General features: G+C 47.5%; 1 protein-coding gene across 2 annotated transcripts in view; it reads left to right on the top strand.

Annotated features, from left to right (window-relative positions):
* Nucleotides 1-20,659, top strand: part of LOC149870892 (E3 ISG15--protein ligase HERC5-like) — a 53,117-nt gene that overhangs the window by 13,728 nt on the left and 18,730 nt on the right. For both annotated transcript variants that reach the window (XM_090037053.1, XM_090037055.1), the window contains exons 8-15: nucleotides 185-261; nucleotides 628-728; nucleotides 1,396-1,455; nucleotides 3,617-3,719; nucleotides 10,673-10,850; nucleotides 11,310-11,482; nucleotides 17,062-17,160; nucleotides 18,152-18,199. In XM_090037053.1, coding sequence (XP_089893179.1) covers nucleotides 185-261; nucleotides 628-728; nucleotides 1,396-1,455; nucleotides 3,617-3,719; nucleotides 10,673-10,850; nucleotides 11,310-11,482; nucleotides 17,062-17,160; nucleotides 18,152-18,199 — 839 coding nt within the window. The remainder of the gene's footprint in view (nucleotides 1-184; nucleotides 262-627; nucleotides 729-1,395; nucleotides 1,456-3,616; nucleotides 3,720-10,672; nucleotides 10,851-11,309; nucleotides 11,483-17,061; nucleotides 17,161-18,151; nucleotides 18,200-20,659) is intronic.

The following is a 20,659-nucleotide window of genomic DNA, read 5'->3' on the forward strand; positions in this document are numbered from 1 at the left end:
CCATCACAGATGTATTTACCACTTACTTTACCATCATAACTAATTGTCTTGTAGGAGCACTTTCAGGATGGATGACTTCTAACTTTTGAGCTTTGTTTTTTTTATATCCTATGTTCTTGCACTGAACTTTCAAAAGATAATGAATAGCTCCTCTACTCATCTTCTCTCTTTTATCCTTTCACAGAGAATGGTACTTCAGGCAATGAGATTAAAATTATTGCAGAAGGAAACCAAAGCATTGTGCTGTTCTTGAAGGAAAAGGTAGATGAAGTATTTGGTATATTTCTAAATAGTTGGTGACCCAGGCTTCTACTTTCTCATTGTTCCCATATAATAGGGGCCTGGTCTGTTCAGCCAGCCTCATAGTAGAATTTTCTTCCAAAGTAAAACATTCTCCCCACCTCTCTCCATCTCTACATGGACCAAATTATGCTTGACAAGCAAAATCTTTCTCTCTTTTTGTCATGCCATCATTGCTCTGTACATGTAGTATCACCTACTGGTTGTTCAGTGGGAATGCCATTTGTTTGCTTGTAGTTAGTTTGCCAAAAGCAGGACTGGCTTTATGCAAAGGTCTTCTCCATTGGACTGTGAACCTCGTATAAATTTCTTCCCTATTTTACACAGGATCCATATATTAATCTAAATGGAATTGCTGTGGTTAACAATGAAAAGTTGGACAAATGGATTTCTTGTTCAGATGCTCAGCAGTGGGAACATATAAAGAAGTAAGTCAGAACCCTAGTGTTCTTTTTCATTAATACTGTAAACTCTGAACTTTTTTAAAATACTTTTTTGCCCCAGTACAGTTCTCTCTGTTCAAAAACATCTTAGAGGAAACAGTGCAAAGCATATGGCAGATGCAGAATTGAGCATTTACTTGCTTGCTGTTTGGAGGCTCTATCTAGCTCTTCTTTATTGCTTTGCTAAGGGAAAGCTCACATTGACAAATAAGGACTCTAGCATTCGTCCCGTTTGCAAGTATAGGGAGCGCTCATGCTGCCCAGTTTTACTCTTTTCTTACCACATATATATAAACCACCAACAACTTAACTGGGAGTTAAGACAGCAATTCCAGAGGAAGATTCAACCGAGATGCTCACTTGTTTAATCTAGTCATAATCAACCAAGGTACCATTGCACCCTGGGTTGCCTTAAGATTCTTTCAAGGGTTCCATGGAGTGCTATGCATTGTTAGGTGTACAAACATGATTCACAAGATAAACCGAGGGATTTCCAATAGGAATCTATAGCATCAGAAGCATTATGATCTGTTGTGGTCTTTATATGTTCTTTACAACAGTTAAGTTAGTATGCATCCTCTTTATGGAGTCAAACTGAAAACTTGTCACTACTGTTCTTGTTGGAATGATGATTTTTTTTTTAAATCAACAGGAATATTAGATTGATCTTTTCATCTGTGGCTTGTGTCAATGGAAGCTTTTTGGAAAAAAGGTAAAGTGCAATAATTTGGAGACAAAATAATAAATCAGCTGTGTATAAATTGGCCAGAAATTATATATTGCAGGGCTTCCTGATGTTGTCTCTGCATTCCTGAACAATATCTTATACTGTTCCCTATTCATCGGTCCAAGCTTCTACTTCTTGTAAGCTTCCTTTTTGTGTTTAAGGTCACCAAAGAGTCCTCTGCTAAACCAGGTTGGTTGCCTGCCATATTTGCTATTCTTCTTGCATATCATAATGGTTTGTTCCTGCACACTCAGTATGGTTTCTTTAAAACACAGCCAGCTCTCCTGGACTCCTTTCCCCCTCAGACTGATCTTTCAGCGGATCCTGCCCATCAGTTCCCTGAGGGTCTCCCTCAGGTCCATACTCTGCTCTCTCAAGGTCCATACTCCACTGCTCTTGTTCCTTTTTGTCAGGATCCTGAAATCGATAATCTCATAGTCACTTCTGCCTAGGTTGTCATCCATTTCTACATCCTCAACAAATTCTTCGCTGTTTGTAAGCAGCAGCTCAAGAAGAACATAGCCTCCAGTTGGTTTCTCTAACACTTGTCCCAGGAAGTTGTTTCCTGGATTTCCTGTGCACTGCTGTATTGCTCTATCAGTAGATGTGAGGATGATTAAAGTCATAGGCACCTACTCCATGGGTGTTCCGGGGCTCAAGCACCCACCAAAAAAAAATAGTAGGTGCTTAACATCCATGAGCCATGGCTATTTTGGTTTTATATGATACATGTTAGATCTCTGTTATGCTGAGAACTTTGCCCTGAAATCAACCTTTTACAAGCTGGTACCAGTAGGTGGCAGAAGCACATTATAAGGCTGCACAAGAAAGCAAAATTAAACCAGTGCACCAGGATTCATGGTGAGGTAGTGGATGTGAGTAGGGCCAGAGGTAGGGTTAAAGCACCCACCAGCAATGACCAAAGTCAGCACCTATGATTGAAGCCCCCCATGAAAACCACAAATGTGAAGCCAGCAAGGGGCACTGTTTCAGTGAGCAGCCTAACACCTAGACCTCTCAGCCACAGAACACGCCTGTATTTAGATAATCAGCCTGATTTTTTCAAGATGCTAAAAAGCCAGCTTTTCTTGAAATCAGTAGAAATCACGTGTGCTCAGCACTTCTGAAAATCTAACCTTTTACTTTGGTATTTCATAGGGAGTTAGGATCTTGCCTTTAGGATCTCAAGAATTTTCCTCTTTCTGCAATGTTCTGATCTCTTGCATGTATCTAACTCTCATTGATGTAACCAATGTTTTAACTATATGGAGAGAGCAGAGGATCTGAGCTGAGATTCACCATGTAGAATGTGTCCAGACAAGTGTGCAGGCACATTTCCCTGGGGACAGATAGCAGTGGTAGTAGTTGTGCTGCTGCTACTTATCCCCAGGGAATTCCCATGAATCCATGCTCTGGGACAGGACATGTTGCCCCGGCTGGCCCAAGCAGCCTTATCTGGTGTCTTGGGGGCCTCCTGAGGCTCCAGCGGCAGTGATCCAGGCACACGTAGCCTTGCCAGCAGCTAGAGTGTGGCTCCAACCAGCCAGGCTCTAGTTTCAGGAAGCATACACTGCTGTCATGTGTGCCTTTCCACTTTTTTGTGCTGGGGTGATCTCTGTGTCATAAAAACCCTCCATGCTGCTAATTAGAACTGCAGCGAATGCCTGTATGTGTGATGCATGTGATTTGCGGCACTGGAAACGGGCCTGCAGTGCTGCAAATTGCATGTTCATGCTTATCTGAACATGCCCATAGATATCAGAAAAAACATTTTATCTAAAAAGAAAAATAAACTGGTTAATTTGGATACTGACGCTGATAATAAGCTTTATTTAATGGTATTTAACATCCAAAATCATTCAACAAAATGTTACTTTACCCATCATTGTTCTGGGAGGTAACATGGGAAACAACTGATTAATGATGCATGCCACACTGAACAAGAGTTTAGGGTAGCAAGTATAGGATGTCAGTCAAGTGTGGGAGTAACAATTTAATGGGTTATAGACTATAACTACAGTAACTGGTATTAAAGTAATGCTTCTCAAAGGTATATTCCTTGCATATTTAGGGAGAGTTAAGATATATTAAAGCTAGCCTTGTAATAAGAAACCTCTCACATCCTTGTTTTTTCCCCTTCTACTAGAGACAAACTTTTTGGAACGTCCCATAAAATATCAGGTGTAGATGTATCAGAAGTGCTGCTTTTTTATGAGAAGATCAAGAAGAAGCCAAGAGTCTTTCAGCAGGTAAGATGTAACATATAATTTCTGATTCCAGTGATACTGAGAAGTTCTAGTTCCTGGCACTTTTTTCTCTAAAGGGATACTGGCAAGAGGTGGGTCTAAGTGGGTTTTTTAAATTTACATGTTTAAAGTTCGCTTTTAAGTGTTTTATAGACTGTAACAGGAAGAGAAGGAGAAATATTCAGGCTACTAGTGGAAAAGGAGAGTGTTTTGTTTGCTGTTGATATTATGGTGAAGAAATATTATGATATTAAGATATTATGGTGAAGAAAGCCATATAACAACCTAGTGCTAGACAGTGGTTGGTGACGTTTTCCTGTAGTGAGCTGAAATGTTTCAGCTGGAGTCTAAGGTGGGCTGGCACTAGGATCCAGCCTGTATCACTGCTGCCACAACTTCTCCCTGCCACCCAGATGGTGTGCAGCACCAGACAGCTCTTTGTTGGTCAGATGAAGCACAGCATGGCAGGGACAAAGTCCCCTGTCACTAGAATGCCACTGAAGCCTCCCAGCTCTGTGGGCTGGATCCATTGACTCTACAGGTTGGATCAGGTCTGCAAGCCGTAAGTTACCAACTCCCGACTTCAACTGATGAGATATTTTCCTCTTTAAATACTTCTTGTAATTCAAACTTGGCCCTCAAGGGCACAAGCACTGAAATATGAAACTGGGGGCATGTCCACAATTACAATTATAGCATCTGAATAAACTGTGGTGCTTATTGCTCAGAAGTAACTGCTCCTGGGCATGCAATCTGAAAATGCACCTGGGAGAAATTAACTTGGGAACTATAAGCTCCACAGTTTGTTCAGGCATAGCATGTGGAGCCCAGGCACAGCAGCCCTGACTGGTAGGGGGCCCTAAGGGGCTCCCCCACAATTCACCGTGCTGCAAAGGGCCTGACTGGGGCATGAGGGAGCTTCAGTGTGGGTCTAGCCAGCAGATGCATTCTGTTCCCGAGCAGCCATGACATCAGTGCTGCCCGTGGGAGCAGTGTCTGCACCTGATGTCCCTGCACCTGCACCACCTTCGCTCAGTCCAGAAGTGGGCACCAGCAGTGGAATCACTGCCTCTTCCACCCCAATTTCAGCTCTCAGCATGACCCTCCCACTGCCAGAGGAGGAGCTGGAGCTGGAACCAGGGATGCTGAGCGTGCTGGCTCAGGCAATTCTGGGGACTGGGGGGGAATCAGAGTTTGTGCTCCACACCCCTCAAGTTTCCCCTAGACCCAGGTCTCCTCCAGAAAGCAGCACCTCAGAGGAGGCTGAGGTTGTGGAGGCAAGTGGCTCAGCTGAGGCAGCTCCTCCTGCTCTTCAGCCTCAGCCTGCTGAGAAGGGGGAAAAGGCAGGATCCTTGCCGCAGCCCAGAAGTGGAGGAGTAGTGTAGTGTGGGATCATTTTGAGGTGGCAGATGATCCCAGGTTTGCCATCTGCCAGCACTGCCAAAGGCACATGAGACGCTTCTTCATTGCGGCCATGCTGCTGCATCTGAGGAGGCACCACCCCCTTGCCCTTCTTCCTGCTGCTCAGCCTGGCACCAGTGTGAGTGTGCTGAAAGGGAAGTCCCCTGGTTGCTCCAAAGGCCCCTCACCCCCAAAGCAGAGGCAGGCCACCCTGGACCAGTGGGGGAAAGGTGGACAAAGTGGGGTGCATTCTCAAGGCAAGCAATATCACCCAGAGCACTGGGGAGATGCTCTGGATAGCCAGCCCTTCTCCCTAGCTGAGCAGCCAGGGTTCAGATGGTTCATAGCCTTTAGCAGGGCAGTGGTACCCTCCCTGTATCAGGCATGCAGGGGACACTTGAGGGAGGAGCTGCGCAAGGCAGGGCCGTAGGTAGCTTGCTGGAATTCACCATCCAGTGTAAGGTGGCAAAGGGCTGCAGCAAGGCAACAGCCCTAGACTTTAGGAGGGCTGACTTCAACAAGCTAAGGAGGATCATTGGGGAAGCGCTGAGGACCCAGAGGGGAAGGGAATCAGATGTCGAAGGTGAGTGGTTGCTCCTTAAGGAGACGATCCTCCATGCCCAAAGGGAGGTAATCCCAACAAGGGTCAAAGGGAGCAGGAGGGCACATAAACCCCCATGGCTCACTAAGAGCATCCGGGAATGTCTCCTTGCTAAAAGGGAGGCATACACCCAATGGAGGGATGGGGTCATCACCAAGAAGGACTATGTTACAGTCGCCCGAGGATGTAGGGGGGCAGTCAGGAAGGCCAAGGCAGAGATGGAGATAGGACTAGCTTCCCGGATTAAGGACAATAAGAAGTCCTTCTTTAAATACATAGGGGGTAAAAAGAGGGTCCCGGGTAATGTGGGGCCCCTGCAGGACACGATGGGCAACTTAGTCATCACGCCAGATGACAAAGCTAACATATTTAACGATTTCTTTGCCTCTGTCTTCCTAAGTAGGGACCAGTTCAGCCACCTCCCTGCTGGGCCCCCCTCGGGCCCCGGGAGAGACACGCCTGGGCCAGGGGTTAGCGAGGAGTTAGTTAGGGTACTTCTGGAGAGGCTGGACGTGTTCAAGTCCGCTGGTCCGGACGATCTTCATCCTAGGGTTCTACAGGAACTGGCCGAGGTCATTGTGGGACCCCTGGCGCGGCTCTATGAGCACTCATGGTGCTCTGGCGAGGTGCCGGAGGACTGGAAGAGGGCCAATGTGGTCCCTATCTTCAAAAAGGGAAAAAAAGAGGACCCGGGAAATTACAGGCCAGTTAGTCTTACCTCAATCCCGGGTAAGCTCTTTGAAAAAATTATCCTGGCACACATCCAGGGGGGTCTTGCGGGGGAATGCATGCTCAGGGGCAACCAACATGGGTTCATCAGTGGCAGGTCTTGTCAGACCAACCTGGTGGCCTTTTACGATCAGGTCACCAAATCATTAGACGCAGGGGTTGCTGTGGATGTAGTCTTTCTGGACTTCCGGAAGGCTTTCGACACTGTCTCTCACCCTGTCCTCATCAAAAAGCTGGGAGACTGTGGTGTCGATGCCCACACGGTCAAATGGGTCGCCAACTGGTTGGAGGGCCGCACCCAGAGGGTGGTAGTGGATGGGTTCTTCTCGACCTGGAAGGACGTGGGCAGTGGGGTTCCGCAGGGCTCGGTCCTCGGGCCCGCACTGTTCAACATCTTCATCAGTGACTTGGATGAGGGGGTAGAAAGCACCCTGTTCAAGTTTGCTGATGACACTAAGATGTGGGGGGATGTGGGTGCACTAGAAGGGTGCAATAGGCTACAAGCTGACCTTGACAGGTTGCAACGGTGGGCGGATGAGAATAGGATGGGGTTTAACACTGATAAGTGCAAGGTGTTGCACATGGGGAGGAAGAACCGGCACCACACTTACAGGTTGGGGAACTCCCCTCTTGCCAGCACGGAGACGGAAAAGGATCTTGGAGTCGTCATTGACTCCACGATGAACATGGGCCAGCAGTGTGGGGAGGCAGTCAAGGAGGCCAACCGTACCCTGTCATGCATCCACAGATGCATCTCGAGCAGGTCCAGGGAGGTGATCCTCCCCCTCTATGCGGCACTGGTCAGGCCGCAGCTGGAGTACTGCGTCCAGTTCTGGGCGCCACACTTCAAGAGGGACGTGGACGATATGGAAAGAGTTCAGAGGAGGGCCACTCGTATGATCAGGGGTCAGCAGGGCAGGCCTTATGAGGAGAGGCTACGGGACCTGAACCTGTTTAGCCTCCACAAGAGAAGGTTAAGGGGGGACCTTGTGGCCTGCTACAAACTGGTCAGGGGGGATCAGCAGGTATTGGGGGAGTCCCTGTTCCCCCGTGCGCTGCCAGGAGTGACCAGGAATAACGGTCACAAGCTGGCGGAGGGTAAGTTTAGATTAGATATTAGGAGGCGCTACTTCACAGTCAGGGCGGCTAGGGCCTGGAACCGGCTTCCAGGGGAAGTGGTGCAGGCTCCTAGCCTGGGGATTTTTAAAAGGAAGTTAGATGAGCACCTTGCCGGGGTCATCTGACCCCGGTGCTCTTTCCTGCCAAGGCAGGGGGTCGGACTAGATGATCTACCTAGGTCCCTTCCGACTCTAGCTACTATGAAACTATGAAAATTAATCTCTGACATCTGGAGCAGCCAGGTTGGAGATCATGCCTACCTCTCCCTAATGGGGCACTGGTGCGATCAGTCAGGCCGTTGATGGACTCTACTGCAAGCCGAGGTGCTGGATGAGTCTCACAAGGCAAGGGAGATCACGGAGGCCATGAACCGCATGGTGCAGGAGTGGCTCGTTAGGCTAAATGGAGAAGTTCCAGAGGATCAATGTTCCTGGCCGGGGCAGGCCGCTGTCACCAGACATGCAGGCACTGGTGATGGTGGGCATGTGCAGCCTGAGGGTGAAGAGGAACATGTGCACTGGCAGCCCCCAAACCCTTGATCATTGGACGCAGGTGCTGGTGAACAAAGTCAGGGAGGCTGAAGTGCAGAGGCAAGGGGATGTGAAAAAGGGGGATCCACTTTCCTGTGCCAGCACTCCCAGCACCAGTGCCAGCACCAGCCAGTCTTCTCCACGCCAGCCACTGCCAATGTGGGCCATGGGCATGGCTTCAACGCTGAGGTCCAAATGCACCAGAGGCCAGCCTGAGGGAGGTAGCGCCAAGGTTTTGATGGTGACCTATCTCGCTGAGGATGTGGAACCACTGGAATATGACCCCTTGGCCTACTGGGAAAGCCACAGCCAGATGTGGCAGGATCTGGCCACAGCTGCCTGGTAACACCTGTCCTGTCCACCCACCAGTGTTGCAACTGAGAGGTTGTGCAGCATTGCTGGGGATGTTGTGCCACCTCACCACACCTGCTTGGATCCTGGTTTGGTGAAGCAGCTGATGTTCCTAAAGGTGAACCTCCCGCTGCTGGGGGTCCCCCAGCTCCACCTGCAGATGGACTGAGTGCCACCCTCCTCACTCTGTCTGCACCAATTTCCTTTTTTGAATTTTTTAAAAGCCGAGTAAATGCCCTGCTCTCAGCTGGAGGGGGCACTAACTGCATCACCAGCCAGCACAGGAAGAACATGTCCCTGCTGAGCTCATTCCCCTGCTGGGATGAACTTGGAGAGATTGGGGCTATGGGGAAGAAGGAGGCCCCAGGTCCTGGGCATGACCGCTAAAACTGTACCCTGCCAGGGTAGGGAGGCCTGGTGGGACTGCTGGCGGTGCAGCAGCCCTGTAAATGCCAGGACCAACGATCCCCTGGTGGAAGGCGGGGAGGAGGTGCCATAACCTCCAGCTAACTCATGCACGCACAAAGTCCTGGCTGGGGAATGCCGAGACCTGTCATGTCTTTGACAGGCCTGATGCTTGATGGCTGTAGTGCAGTTGTGAGGCTCCCGGTGAGCTCAGCTTAGCTGCCTGGGATGCTAGGTTTCGGGTTGAAAACCCCTTTGTCAGGCTGAGGAAGTATCTGCAATTGGTCCTGGATGGAAGGAATAATAAAGAAGCCAGAAGCTGGCCTGGCCCACAATGCAGGCAAGAAAGCCAGCAGGTGAAAATGGAAATGGAGGCGTCAGGAGGGGAGGGACAGGCTGGGGTGGGAGGAGGGGGGAAAGGGGGATGTAGTAGCACAGGGAAAAGTGCAGAGGTGCCTGGGGTGTCCGGCAGGTCGCAGTGTGTCAGAATTCTACTGTGTATATTGAGGCCATGAGTTTCTGTACCTACTACCTAGGAGGCTGATGAAGTGCAGTTCATAGGCCCAGCTCTGAAAAGTGGTTTGCATTGTAACTTGTTCCCACTCAGGATCAGGCCTGAGAGACTGGAGACACAGTGCGTTTTTGGTGATGAATGTGCCCCAACAGGTAGTTGGGTATTGTTATCTTTGATAGGTTCTGGTGTGCAGTTTGTGGGATTACTGGAGATAGTTGGCAGGTTTTATGTTTTGAGCTGTAGGAAGTTGGCTTCAGTTCTGGTGATGAGGTTAAGTGCTTGTTTGAATGTACAAACCACTTTTCAGCGGATCGCTGCTGATTCTCACGGGCCTACTAATGAGTCAACTCTGCAGTAAATGTCTCATGTAGAAACACCCTGACTAAAGTAAACTGATCAATCTAGCGGAATGACCTGAAAAATTTAAATGCAGGTCTGCAAAAGTGGGTACTAGCTTGGATCTTTTTCACCAGACAATTTCCTGTGAGAACAGAATAGGAAATAATTCAGGAAAGTTTTTAATTCTATTTTTAAAAAGATATTCTCATATGTAATCCCTTCATCCCTGTCACACTTCAGTCCTTTCCATCTCTGAGTGCTGAGAATTTCACACCCCTTTGCTTGACATAATTTCTGTGCTCCCACAGCACATGTATGAAGCTGCATTGGTCTCCTAGGTGAGAACTGAAAGAACTTTCAAGTCTAAGAACTATGAATGGTCCAGGTTTTTATCCTGATGTTGCAAAATTCTGTTGAACATCAAAGCCAGTTATGCCTAGGCAGGGGACAGTGGCTTATTAGACAAAGATCCTGTTGCACAGGAATTCCAGTTTCATCTAGGCTGAATACTCACTGTTGAGAATTGCCCAGACTTAACATGCTGAGCAGCTTTCGTGACTCCTGCCAAATTACAAAGTATAAATCAGGACAGAATTTGGACCAAGATTTGTTCCTTCTCTTATCAGATCCTCAGATGAGACGGGCATATAGAGAATGAACACTTCAGAGCAGTTGACTTCTGAAGAAAGGAAAACTGAAAGATTCTTTTACTTACTATTTTTATTATAGCAGTACCTGGAGAACCCATCTGAGTTTGGCTCCCATAATTCTAGTTGTTGTTCAAACATGTAATGAGGCATGACCATAACTGATGTTCCCAAAGTCGCATAGAAACTCTGTGACAGAGTCAGGGACTGGACTCAGCTCTCCAGACCAGCTTATGAAGGGTGTGTGTGTGTGTGTTGCAAGTAAAAGGTTATTGTAGCAAAGCTCTACTGCTTTTTAACCTCTCATTCCTTCTCCCCAGGTGATAAAGGAAAGTGAGAAACTGCTGAAATCACTGCCTTCCTCTTCCCTCTCACCTGAGGCCCTTGGAGTCTACCTGATTATGCCTGTCCTCTTACAGGATGACCAGTCTAATCAGCTCCTTGGCTTATTAGCAGAAGCCATCTGGAGACTCCAGCACAAAGACCTGCAGGTTCTAGGTAGGTTTTCAACGGAATGCAGCTGGGTCACTTGAATTCTTGAGTGTTTTAGACATAGGCGATGTGCAAGGAGGACATAGGGAGGGGTGGGAGGGTTGTTGGCAATCAGCCACTGGTGCCCCCTGCCCAGAGCCAGGAAGCACCAGTTGCCCATGGTTTCAGGATTGGGAGGTGAAGGCATGATTCAGGCCACTTCACTGGGGCCAAGATCTCATCTCTGATATCTATATCCAAAAAAATAATTTGCTAGTTCTTTTCTGCTGCAATAAATGCATAGGGATAATCTGTCTGGAGCAGCTTACAGATAAAGGCATTACTCTGAAGTCTGAGATGTCATTCGTCTTAGTACTTTTAAAGTCAAACACTTCTTTTGACAACAAGATACAATACTGCTTCATCAACAAGGGAGAGGTAGTAGCATGCTGACGTGTAGAAACTCAACATCTGTCTTTCTTGCAGAATCCTTGTGGTCAAATCTAGAAACACCTTTTTTCAAGGATCTTGTGAACCTATATCAAAAGCTTTGTGGAATCAGTCTCTCTCGCTTAATAATTCAAGCCAAAACATTTAAAGAATTGACCTATGGGCCACAGGTGGAGATGACCTCAAGAGTCCTACAGATTCTTTATCAGGTAAGAAAATGTTTTAGCTCTAATAGGTTAAGAGATATTTCCTGAATATATGAGCTGTCTGAATTTCACAGATTTCGTAGACATTAAGGCTGGAAGGGACCTCATAAGATCATCGGATCCAGCCCCCTGCCCAAAGGGCAGGAAGTCAGCTAGGGTCAAAGGATTCCAGCTAGATAAATGTCCACATGTTTCTTGAAAGTGTCCAGAGTAGGTGCTTGCATCACCTCTGGGGGGCGTCTGTTCCAGGCCTCGGGGGCTTGGACAATAAAAAAGTTTTTCCTTATGTCCAGCCTAAAACAGTTTTGCAGGTGTTTGTGACGGTTGGACCTTGTCATCCCCTGGGGTGCTCTGGTGAACAGGTGTTTCCCCAAATCCTGATGCACACCCCTTATGTACTTATAGGCTGCCACCAGGTCACCCCTGAGCCTGCACTTCTCCAGGCTGAAGAGTCCCATAGCTTGCAGCCTCTCTTCATAAGGCCTGTTTTCTTTCCCTCTGATCATACACATGGCTCTCCTCTGGACTCTTTCAAGCTTCTCCACATCCTTCTTAAATTGTGGAGCCCAGAATTGGACATAGTACTCACCAAGGCTGAGTACAGCAGGAGGATGACATCCTGGGTCTTGCTCAAGATGCACCAGTAGATGCAAGCCAGAGTTTTGTTTGTTTTGCCAGCTGCAGTATCGCATTGGTGACGCATATTCATCTTGTGGTCAGTCATGACCCCCAAGTTTCTTTTGGTCATGGTGTGCCAAGCCTATAAGTGTGATGCAGGTTTTTATTTCTGAGGTAGAGCACCTTGAATTTCTCCATATTGACTGCCATCAGGTTTTCATCCACCCACCTTGCAAGCCTATCCAGGTTGGTCTGGATCATCATCCTATCCTCAGGTGTGGAGACTCTCCCCCAAAATTTGGTGTCATCAGTGAATTTGGCCAATCTGCTTTTGACACTAGTGTCCAGATCATTTATGAAGACATTAAAGAGTACAGGTCAAAGAACGGACCCTTGGGGGATACCACTAGGGCTGTGCAAAGCTTTGAGTGCTGATTCGATTCGGAGGAGATTTGGCCTGATTCAGCAGCCAAAACTCTGACTCCAAATCAAATCAAATCAAAGGACCAATAAAATGATCTTAATCAATTTTGGCAGTCTCCGCTCACTTCCCCAGGGATCTGGCCCCGGACTCTGTGCTGGTAAGTAGGGGGCGGGGAAGGGGGGCTGGAGGAGGGGGAAGAGGACCATGGGCCTGGCCTGAACTCTCTGTTCTTTAAAAAAAAAAACCCCACTCACCTGCTGCTGCAGCAGCCATCAGGTCTTCTGGGGGCTCATTGCAGAGCCCACCTCCCCTGCAGCACAAGGCAGTGGAGACTGCTCTTTGGGGCTTTTTCAATTTTTTTAAAGAGCCAGGGGCTGGGGCAGGCAGGGCAGCCATGAAGGGGGGAAGTTGGGAGAGCAGGTGGAGGTCAGGGGGCTCATAGCTCACACCCCTCCCCCCCGCCTGTCAACAGCCATTTAGTGGGGTCTTTTTTTTTTTAAAGAGCTGGGAGATGGGGCTGGGCAGGGCAGCCATTCATTGGGGTGGGAGAGCAGCTGGGGAATGGGGCCTGTCCAACTAGGAGATTTGGCCACTGCCAAATCAGCCAAATCTCTGAATCAGATTCAGCTGAATCGATTCAGGACAGTGATTCGAATCGCTGACCCCTGCATTGGCCAAATCCTAATTCAAAGTAAATTGGCCAAATCCTAATCTGAAGCGAATACTAGTCGCTTCGCAGAGGCCTACTAGTCACTAGTGCCATGTTGATTCGGTTCCATCAACCACCACCCTCTGGGTCCAGCCTCAGAGCCAGTTCCCCAGCCATCAGACTGTGGAGTAGTCGAGGCCGCAGTTGCCCAATTTTTCCATGAGGCCATCATGGGACACCAGGTCAAAGGCTTTTTTAAAGTCCAAATATATGATATCAACCTCTTCCCTTTTGTACAGGTGATACATCACCTGGTCATAAAAGGAAATGAGATTGGTCAAGCAAGACCTACCCGCAACAAACCCGTGCTGACTATGCTTCAGAATGCTGCCTTCTATAAGCCTGTCAAGAATGGCGTCTCTGATCATTTTTTCCAAAATCTTCCCAGGGATTGAGGTCAAACTGATTGGCCTGTAGTTTCCCGGCTCTTCTTTCCTCCCTTTCTTGAAGATGAGCACCACATTGACCCTTTTTCAATCTTCAGGTACTTCACCTGAGCGCCCCGAGTTCTCAAATATCCTCTCCAGTGCCTGCATTATGATGTCTGCCAGTTCCTTTAGCACTCTTGGGTGCAACCAGTCTGGGCCATCTGATTTATGGGGGTCTAGCCTCGCAAGATGCTCCCTCACAAGATCCATGTCAGTGGTGGGCATATATTCATCTTCCTTCTCATTCATCCACTCAGGAACACAGGCCTTTGTCTGTCAACTTGAGTCTCTCCAACCCCTTGGCAGCATAGCGCTGGAGGAATTGTATTACCATGGACTTCCCTGACCATCCTTACATGTCTCAAGCCTAATGTCTGACTTGTACCTAAGTGATTCCCCTAAGAAGATACTAAGCCTTTTAAAGCCCCTGTGAGGAGCAGTTGGATCAAGAGAAGAAAGGGGCATACCAAGTAGCCACTACCTGTGCCAGAGCATGTGGATGTGCTCTTTCACTCCATCTTGTGCCACAGCCTCATTCCCCTCCATTTTGTAGCATCTAGATCTCATTGCCTGCACATCTTGTGTACAAGTGTCATTTATGTTCTCCATCTAGTACACCTAAGCTACTACATAGCACTGCAAGGTACGACCCCTATGAAGCAGAAAAACATGTAGATGATATTTTTTGAGAAAGAGCTTGTGACAATGTGATTAGAGATTCTATGCACAAAGGGAAGAAATACGATTGTATTGAGTCTCCACTTGTGTACTGTTTTTAATTTAATGAGAAGATTTCTGAAGAAACTTACAGAGTTAGAAGTTCAAAGTTGCACCCCCTTAAAACACTGGGATTATTACTGATTTTAGTAGGTATGAAATTAAAATAATAGAATCATAGAAAAGTAGAGCTGGAAGGGACCTCAGGAGATCATTTAGTCCAGCTCCTTGCTTGAGGTAGGATCATCCCTAATTAAACCATCCCAGCTGAGCATGTGTCTAAACCACTCTTGGGTATTTCCAAGGATGGAGATTGTACAGCTTTGCTGACTAGCCTGTTCCAATGCTTACCCACCCTCTTAGTGAGAAGGTTCTTCCTAATCTCCAGTTTAAATTTCCTCCTGCTGTAATTTGAGATCCTTGGTCCTCACCCTGTATCCTACAGCCTCAGAGAATCATATCATAGAATTTAAGGGTTGGAAGGGACCTCAGAAGAACATTGAGTCTAACCCTCCTGCTTTGGGTCAGAATACTGCTAAGATCAAATGATCCCAGCAAGATGTCTGTCAAGTCTTCTCTTGAAGACTTCCAAGGTTGGAGACTGCACCACCTCCTTGGGAAGTCTATTCCAGTTTCTGGTCACCCTTACTGTAAAGAGGTTCTTCCTTACATCTGACCTGAAACCATCCGTTAACAGTTTATGATCATTGCTCCTTGTCCTCCTCTGTGGTGCCCTAGTTTACAGTTTTTCTCTCAGCTGCCAATGTTCACTCCTTACATACTTATAGATGGCTGCCAAGTCCCCCCGTCTTCTCTCCCCAGGCTGAACAGTCCCAGATCCCTTATTTTTTACTCATGAAATACTCTAATTCAAAGGTGGGTAATTATTTTGGGCGGAGGGCTGCTTACTGAATTTTGGCAAGCCATCAAGGGCCGCATGATGGGCAGCCAGGGGCAGATAAATATTAATTTTCCAAATTTTTTTAGGGGTCCCACGAGCCAGATAGAACGGTCCAGCAGGCCGCATTTTGCCCACCCTGATCTAATCAAAACTGTTGAGTTAATGCACCAGTTCTCAACTTTTTTAGATTCAAAGCGCCTCTCTTTCTCTTTGCATTTGAGAACTACTTTTGTTCTACCTCAATTTACCTCAGTGCTTCACAACTGGGTGCAACTGCCTTGGGTGCTTCATACACAGTCAGACTGGGAAGGGCTAAAGCAGGCGTGTGCTTCCTGCATTAGTATTATCTGATCAACATACAGCAAGCAGGATCTCCTTGTCTGCTACAGCTCTTACTGTTCTTATATGCTGGAGACAGATGTGCAGAACAGGATTGCAGGTAGGAGTGCACACACCTTCCTGCATGGGCAACTGGTGCCTCCTGAGTTGGTGGGGGGGGGCACCAGATCACAAACTTGGGGGCAGGGGAACCACTACTGATCACTGATGGGAAGGTGGGTGGGTTCCCCAGTGGCCAATTGCTGACTGAGGGTGGGGCCCCTCACCTACTGATCACCAAGCCAGCAGTGATACTGGAAGTGCAATTCTGCTGGCACTGCCAGTTTCATGGTTGGGTTTCCAGGGGTGCACATGCACCCGTGTGCAGCCCCTATGCGTTGCCAATGCCTTCCTGATCTAGCTCTCTCCTTTTATTGCTACATCTCACATTTCTCTGGTGTATTTTTATAAGGAACATTCACCCACCATTTTCCTAATTCTCTGTTAAGGGACACATATTGATACTGGGAGCATTACATTCAGCCCATTCCCACTGAATTTTTCTCTCCATTGGCCTGGCGTTGGACTTCAGGAAGAGGGGAAGCTGAAGGACATGGGTTATTACTGGGTTATCTCCAGCTGCGCAGCATAGGAGCTGCAGTGTAATCCCTCCATGGCAAGGCCTAGATTTGCTTAAAAAGGATCCCTTAATTATTCCTCCATCTCTCTTTTTACTGACTTGTTCACAGTTTCTTCCATCCCTTGGCAGTGGGGAGGCAAAGTCAGGATGAAATGGTTTCCCATTCCAGCCATCATCATATTTAATTAGGGCATCTTCTATTTGGTATTTGGTAACATAAATGTGTGCCCTCTCCTTGTGCTCCCTCAAGCAAAAGGCCTTGTTTTGCCCATTGTCCAGTGTAGATAGAATTTTTATCCCTTAGGTTATCTACATGGCAAATTCATTACCTCAGTTCAAGACATGACATGATACATTAGGCCTGATTTTCACTTTGGCAGCAAGAATGGACTTAATGTGGATGGAAGCATATCTTCACTGCCAGCAGGGCCAGACACAGGCATGGGTGAACTGGGCAGCCACACAGGGCTCAGACAGAAAAAGGTCCTGAAAATGGTCATTTTTTTTCCCATTGTCCAATTATTATTATAATTATCTCTGGTGAAGTGGGGCCCAATACTAAAAGTTTGCCCGGTGCTGCCAGGAGTTTATGTACGGTGCTGACTGCCAGAGTGTTGTAAAGGTATCTAGTGTCCCTGAGAATTGACCTCACAGAATTCGTAGGTTTAATATATACAGTTTTCTATGATTCTCAACTGTCTGGTTTTATATTTATAGTACTCCTAAACTTCTCTGTTACTTTGTGAAAAGTGCTGTTGTACATTGCCTGTGCGGTCCTCTTGTTCATATCTTTGCTCATGGTCTCCCGGCTCTTCCTGTTAATGCAGGTGAATTGCAAAGTTGGGTTCAAAGTACAAGAAAAGAATTTCTATGTACCCGAAGTGAAAGAGATTTGGTGGCAAGATTGGTGTACTGATCCGTTCTTAGTAAGTATAAAATCTTTCCCTAGAATCACCATATGCAGTCCTTTCTACTGTACTGTTTTTTTGAGAGGTAAACATAGTGAGGGGGACAAATGCATGGCTGAAGTCTAGCAGCTCAGCAGGGTCACCTGTACACTTACACTACTGTTTGTAACTTGGGGTGGGCAAGTGAGGCAGCCAGCCCCAAGCAGCAACTTAGTGGGGCGGGTCTCCCACTAAGAATGGCAGCACCCTGGGGAATCCATGCCATGGCAACAGCAGCAGGCCTGCACTGTGCAACAGCCAGGTGCAGGGATCCCATGCTGCTGCTGTAGCAGCAACAGCCAGAGCAGGCAGACCATGCCACCACAGAACCAGGGACTTTGAGCACCTGGAGCAGGTAAGATTCCTGTCCCTGCCTCCTGCTTGGCATCTTCTCCCTTCTGCTACTTGTGGCACATGCCCCCTGCCCTTGCTCCCCCCCCCCTACTCCCTAGCAGGATTTTGCCCAAGGTGCAAACCCAGCTAGTTATGCCTCTGGTTACAAACACTGGATTAGGAATTATGACTCGGGAAGAAATAGCCATGGAAAGGACCTCTTGCATTATTAAATGCAATTCACTGTTAGCACAGACAACCATCTCACATAATCCCAGTCATAAATGTAATAAACTGTATTATCAAAATGAGTCAAAGCAGACACTAAATAACTCATGGTTGTAGTTTTTGCTTGTTCAGCATATGAACTAGTGTGAGGTTCTTTTTTGCTTGCTTAATTGCTTGTTTTATTGTGACACCTTGAATTTGAATATTATTTTTTAAACACCAAATATCTATTTTTAGATATTTTCTAAATACACAAATAATAGTAAAAACCATTCTGCTGCATATGTGTGATGATATACCCTTGGTTCACATGTTCATTCTGTTAGCAGTAGGTAAGTTATTCTGTTGCTGCAGTGCTTAGGGGTAGCTGGAAAATGAAAAGCGCCATTAAAATCCTTTTCTATTTTAGTACTCTGAAGAGTTTGAGAGACTAATTGCTTCAAAGTCCAATCAAATGGTAAGTAATATGTTTACCTCCAAGTGAAAATAGGCGTCTGACTTTTATTGAAGTCCAGCAAAACCATGATACTCATCCTCCTGGACTTTAAAAGAATGCTCAATCATCTGAAAAGACAGCTGCCAGAGACAGTACTGTGCAGAGCCGTAACAAATGCAGAGTAGAGTAGTGCAGAATGTGTGGCTGGCACACTGAACCTGCCAGCACTTAGGTCCAAACATCTGCTTAGCTTGATTTATAATTTAGCTGACCTAGCCACATGTCTTGGTCTACTTACTTCTTAAATCAATGTAGTTTTCACCAGGGTTTGAGACTGACTGGTTCCTTCAGCATCTTCATGGTGTCCCCAAGAAACAGTTACTGCTCCTTCCAATTCCTACAAGGGACATTGGGCAGGAGGTAGCTTGTCTAACAGGTTAGCAGAAGCAGGGGGAATATTGCAGCATGTTGTAGAAAATCGAATAGTAAAATTCAGCTGTAACATGGTCTGTGTTCAACATCCCTTTAATATTTTCCTTTCTTACCTGTGTTATAGCAGTTAAATGATAACTCATGCAGAGCGTGGTCCTTTTCCTATTGACACATCTGGGTGCCTTTTCATTATTATCTTACTAGGAGCAGAGACGGGTTCTTAGGCCGTGGGTAGACAAAATGAGAGGCGTGTGTGCACAACACTTTAAAGCAGGCTAAATGCTTTTGCACCACTTTAATGGTGTTGGTGTTTGCACACGTCGGTGGCATATTGCACATTAATTCCAGCCACTGTAGGAAGTTCGGCAATGTAATCAGCCTTAAATGATTTGGGGCGCAGCAAACTAAAACTCCCCTACAGACCCAGAGCGAAGCACCGGGCTCCATACAGCTCCATGGCTCTGCAGAAAGCCCTGCAGGCAGCTTAGTAGTGGCCTAGGAAAGCAGGCTCCACCCAAGAAAAGCAGTGAGCCTGATCTTTTTTCCCCACCCCCTGGAGCCTAACTGCCTGCCTTCCTGAGCTGCACAGGGACCTGGTGCTTCCCTCCACGACTGCGGTGCCCCCAGGACCGCCTGAGCCAGGTGCCTGTGGGCAAGGGGTGCCACTTCTGTGAAGGGAAGCACCAGTCCCTGTCCTCCCCCCCTCAGCTCAGGGACCACTCCGCCCACTGGCAGCTTGCCTTCTGCTCTGCGCTGGAGAGGCAGGTAAGGTGTGTGCACAAAACGGGGGTTTAATCGGTCATAAATTGAAGCGGTATTTTTAAAACACCTCCACTTCAATTTAGGCCTCCTGTTTTGTCTACACGTGCCCTTAGTCACAGGGCATTAAACTACAGTCAGCGGCAACATCCACCCACAGTGGTAGCAAATGCCCTAATTGGCAGAATTTTGAATTAGAAATCCATATGAACACTGTCCGTTTCTAGACTTTTCTATACAGTGCTGTCTGACCTCCACTATCTTTACAAGGATAATGGTGTAATTTATATCCCTGCCTTATTTTGGATTATTAACTCTTAAGATGATTTTGACCAGTTAACCACAGAGATCAAGACGTTGTAACTTGTTGCAGCAGACTGGCCCTTGCTTTGTTCTAAACAATTTGGGAAGTACACTTGATTGGATCCTTCTCCAGTACCTTACCCCAGAAATAGTCAGATAGGCATAAACACTGTAAAAGAATCATAGAAAGTTAGGGTTGGAAGTAGAGGTGCACTGATATATCGGTTGCACATCAGATCGGCACCAATTAAAGGAAAATTAACATTATCAGTTTTGTGTGGCTGATTTAGCTGATAATGTTCAACAATAAATATAACATGCCTTCTGGCTGGGGCCCCTGGATGCCATGTGCATGTGCACAGCTGTGGGCATGCATATGGCCAGGAATGCAGCATGGAGATCAGTACCCTTTAGGCACCTCTGTGGAGAGGAAGGAGCATGGGGGAGGGAAGAGGTGTGGGGGATGCAGATCGAGGCCCCATGGTGAGGGAGGGAGTGGGGCAGGTGCAGGGGCTGGGGCCACTGCCCAGCCATGGCAGCAAATGTGACCTGGAGCTAGGGCTGGGGCAAGAAATGGGATGGAGCGATGGGCAACTTATCCAGGGGGCACAGAGGACTTGGGAGTGGGGGCACCACTGCATGTGCCCCCCAGGGGAAGCATGGGGGAGCATGTGTCCCCCCAGATTTGTGCATGGGGTAGATGCAGGCTGCCTGCTGTTGGCTTGGGGCTATCTGTTTTGCTGCCTCTTGCCCTGAGAGCCCTGCACCAGCCGTGCATCCCCTACTCACACAGCAGCAGTGGGGGTGGTGAGTTGTGCCTTCTACTGCCAAGGGGGCAGGAGACACTTGCACAGTACGGGGTTCCCAACTCAAAGACAGAAGGGAAGACAGCCCTGAGCCTGCTGTGAGCAGCCCACGTGTACCCTCGCCCTGGTCAGCTCTTCTCCGGTTTAAAAGTGTCCCTGCATTTAAAAATGGCGGCAGCAG

Source organism: Crocodylus siamensis, chromosome 2 (genome assembly GCF_052110815.1).
Source record: "Crocodylus siamensis isolate JL-2025a chromosome 2, ASM5211081v1, whole genome shotgun sequence".
Lineage (NCBI taxonomy): Eukaryota > Metazoa > Chordata > Crocodylia > Crocodylidae > Crocodylus > Crocodylus siamensis.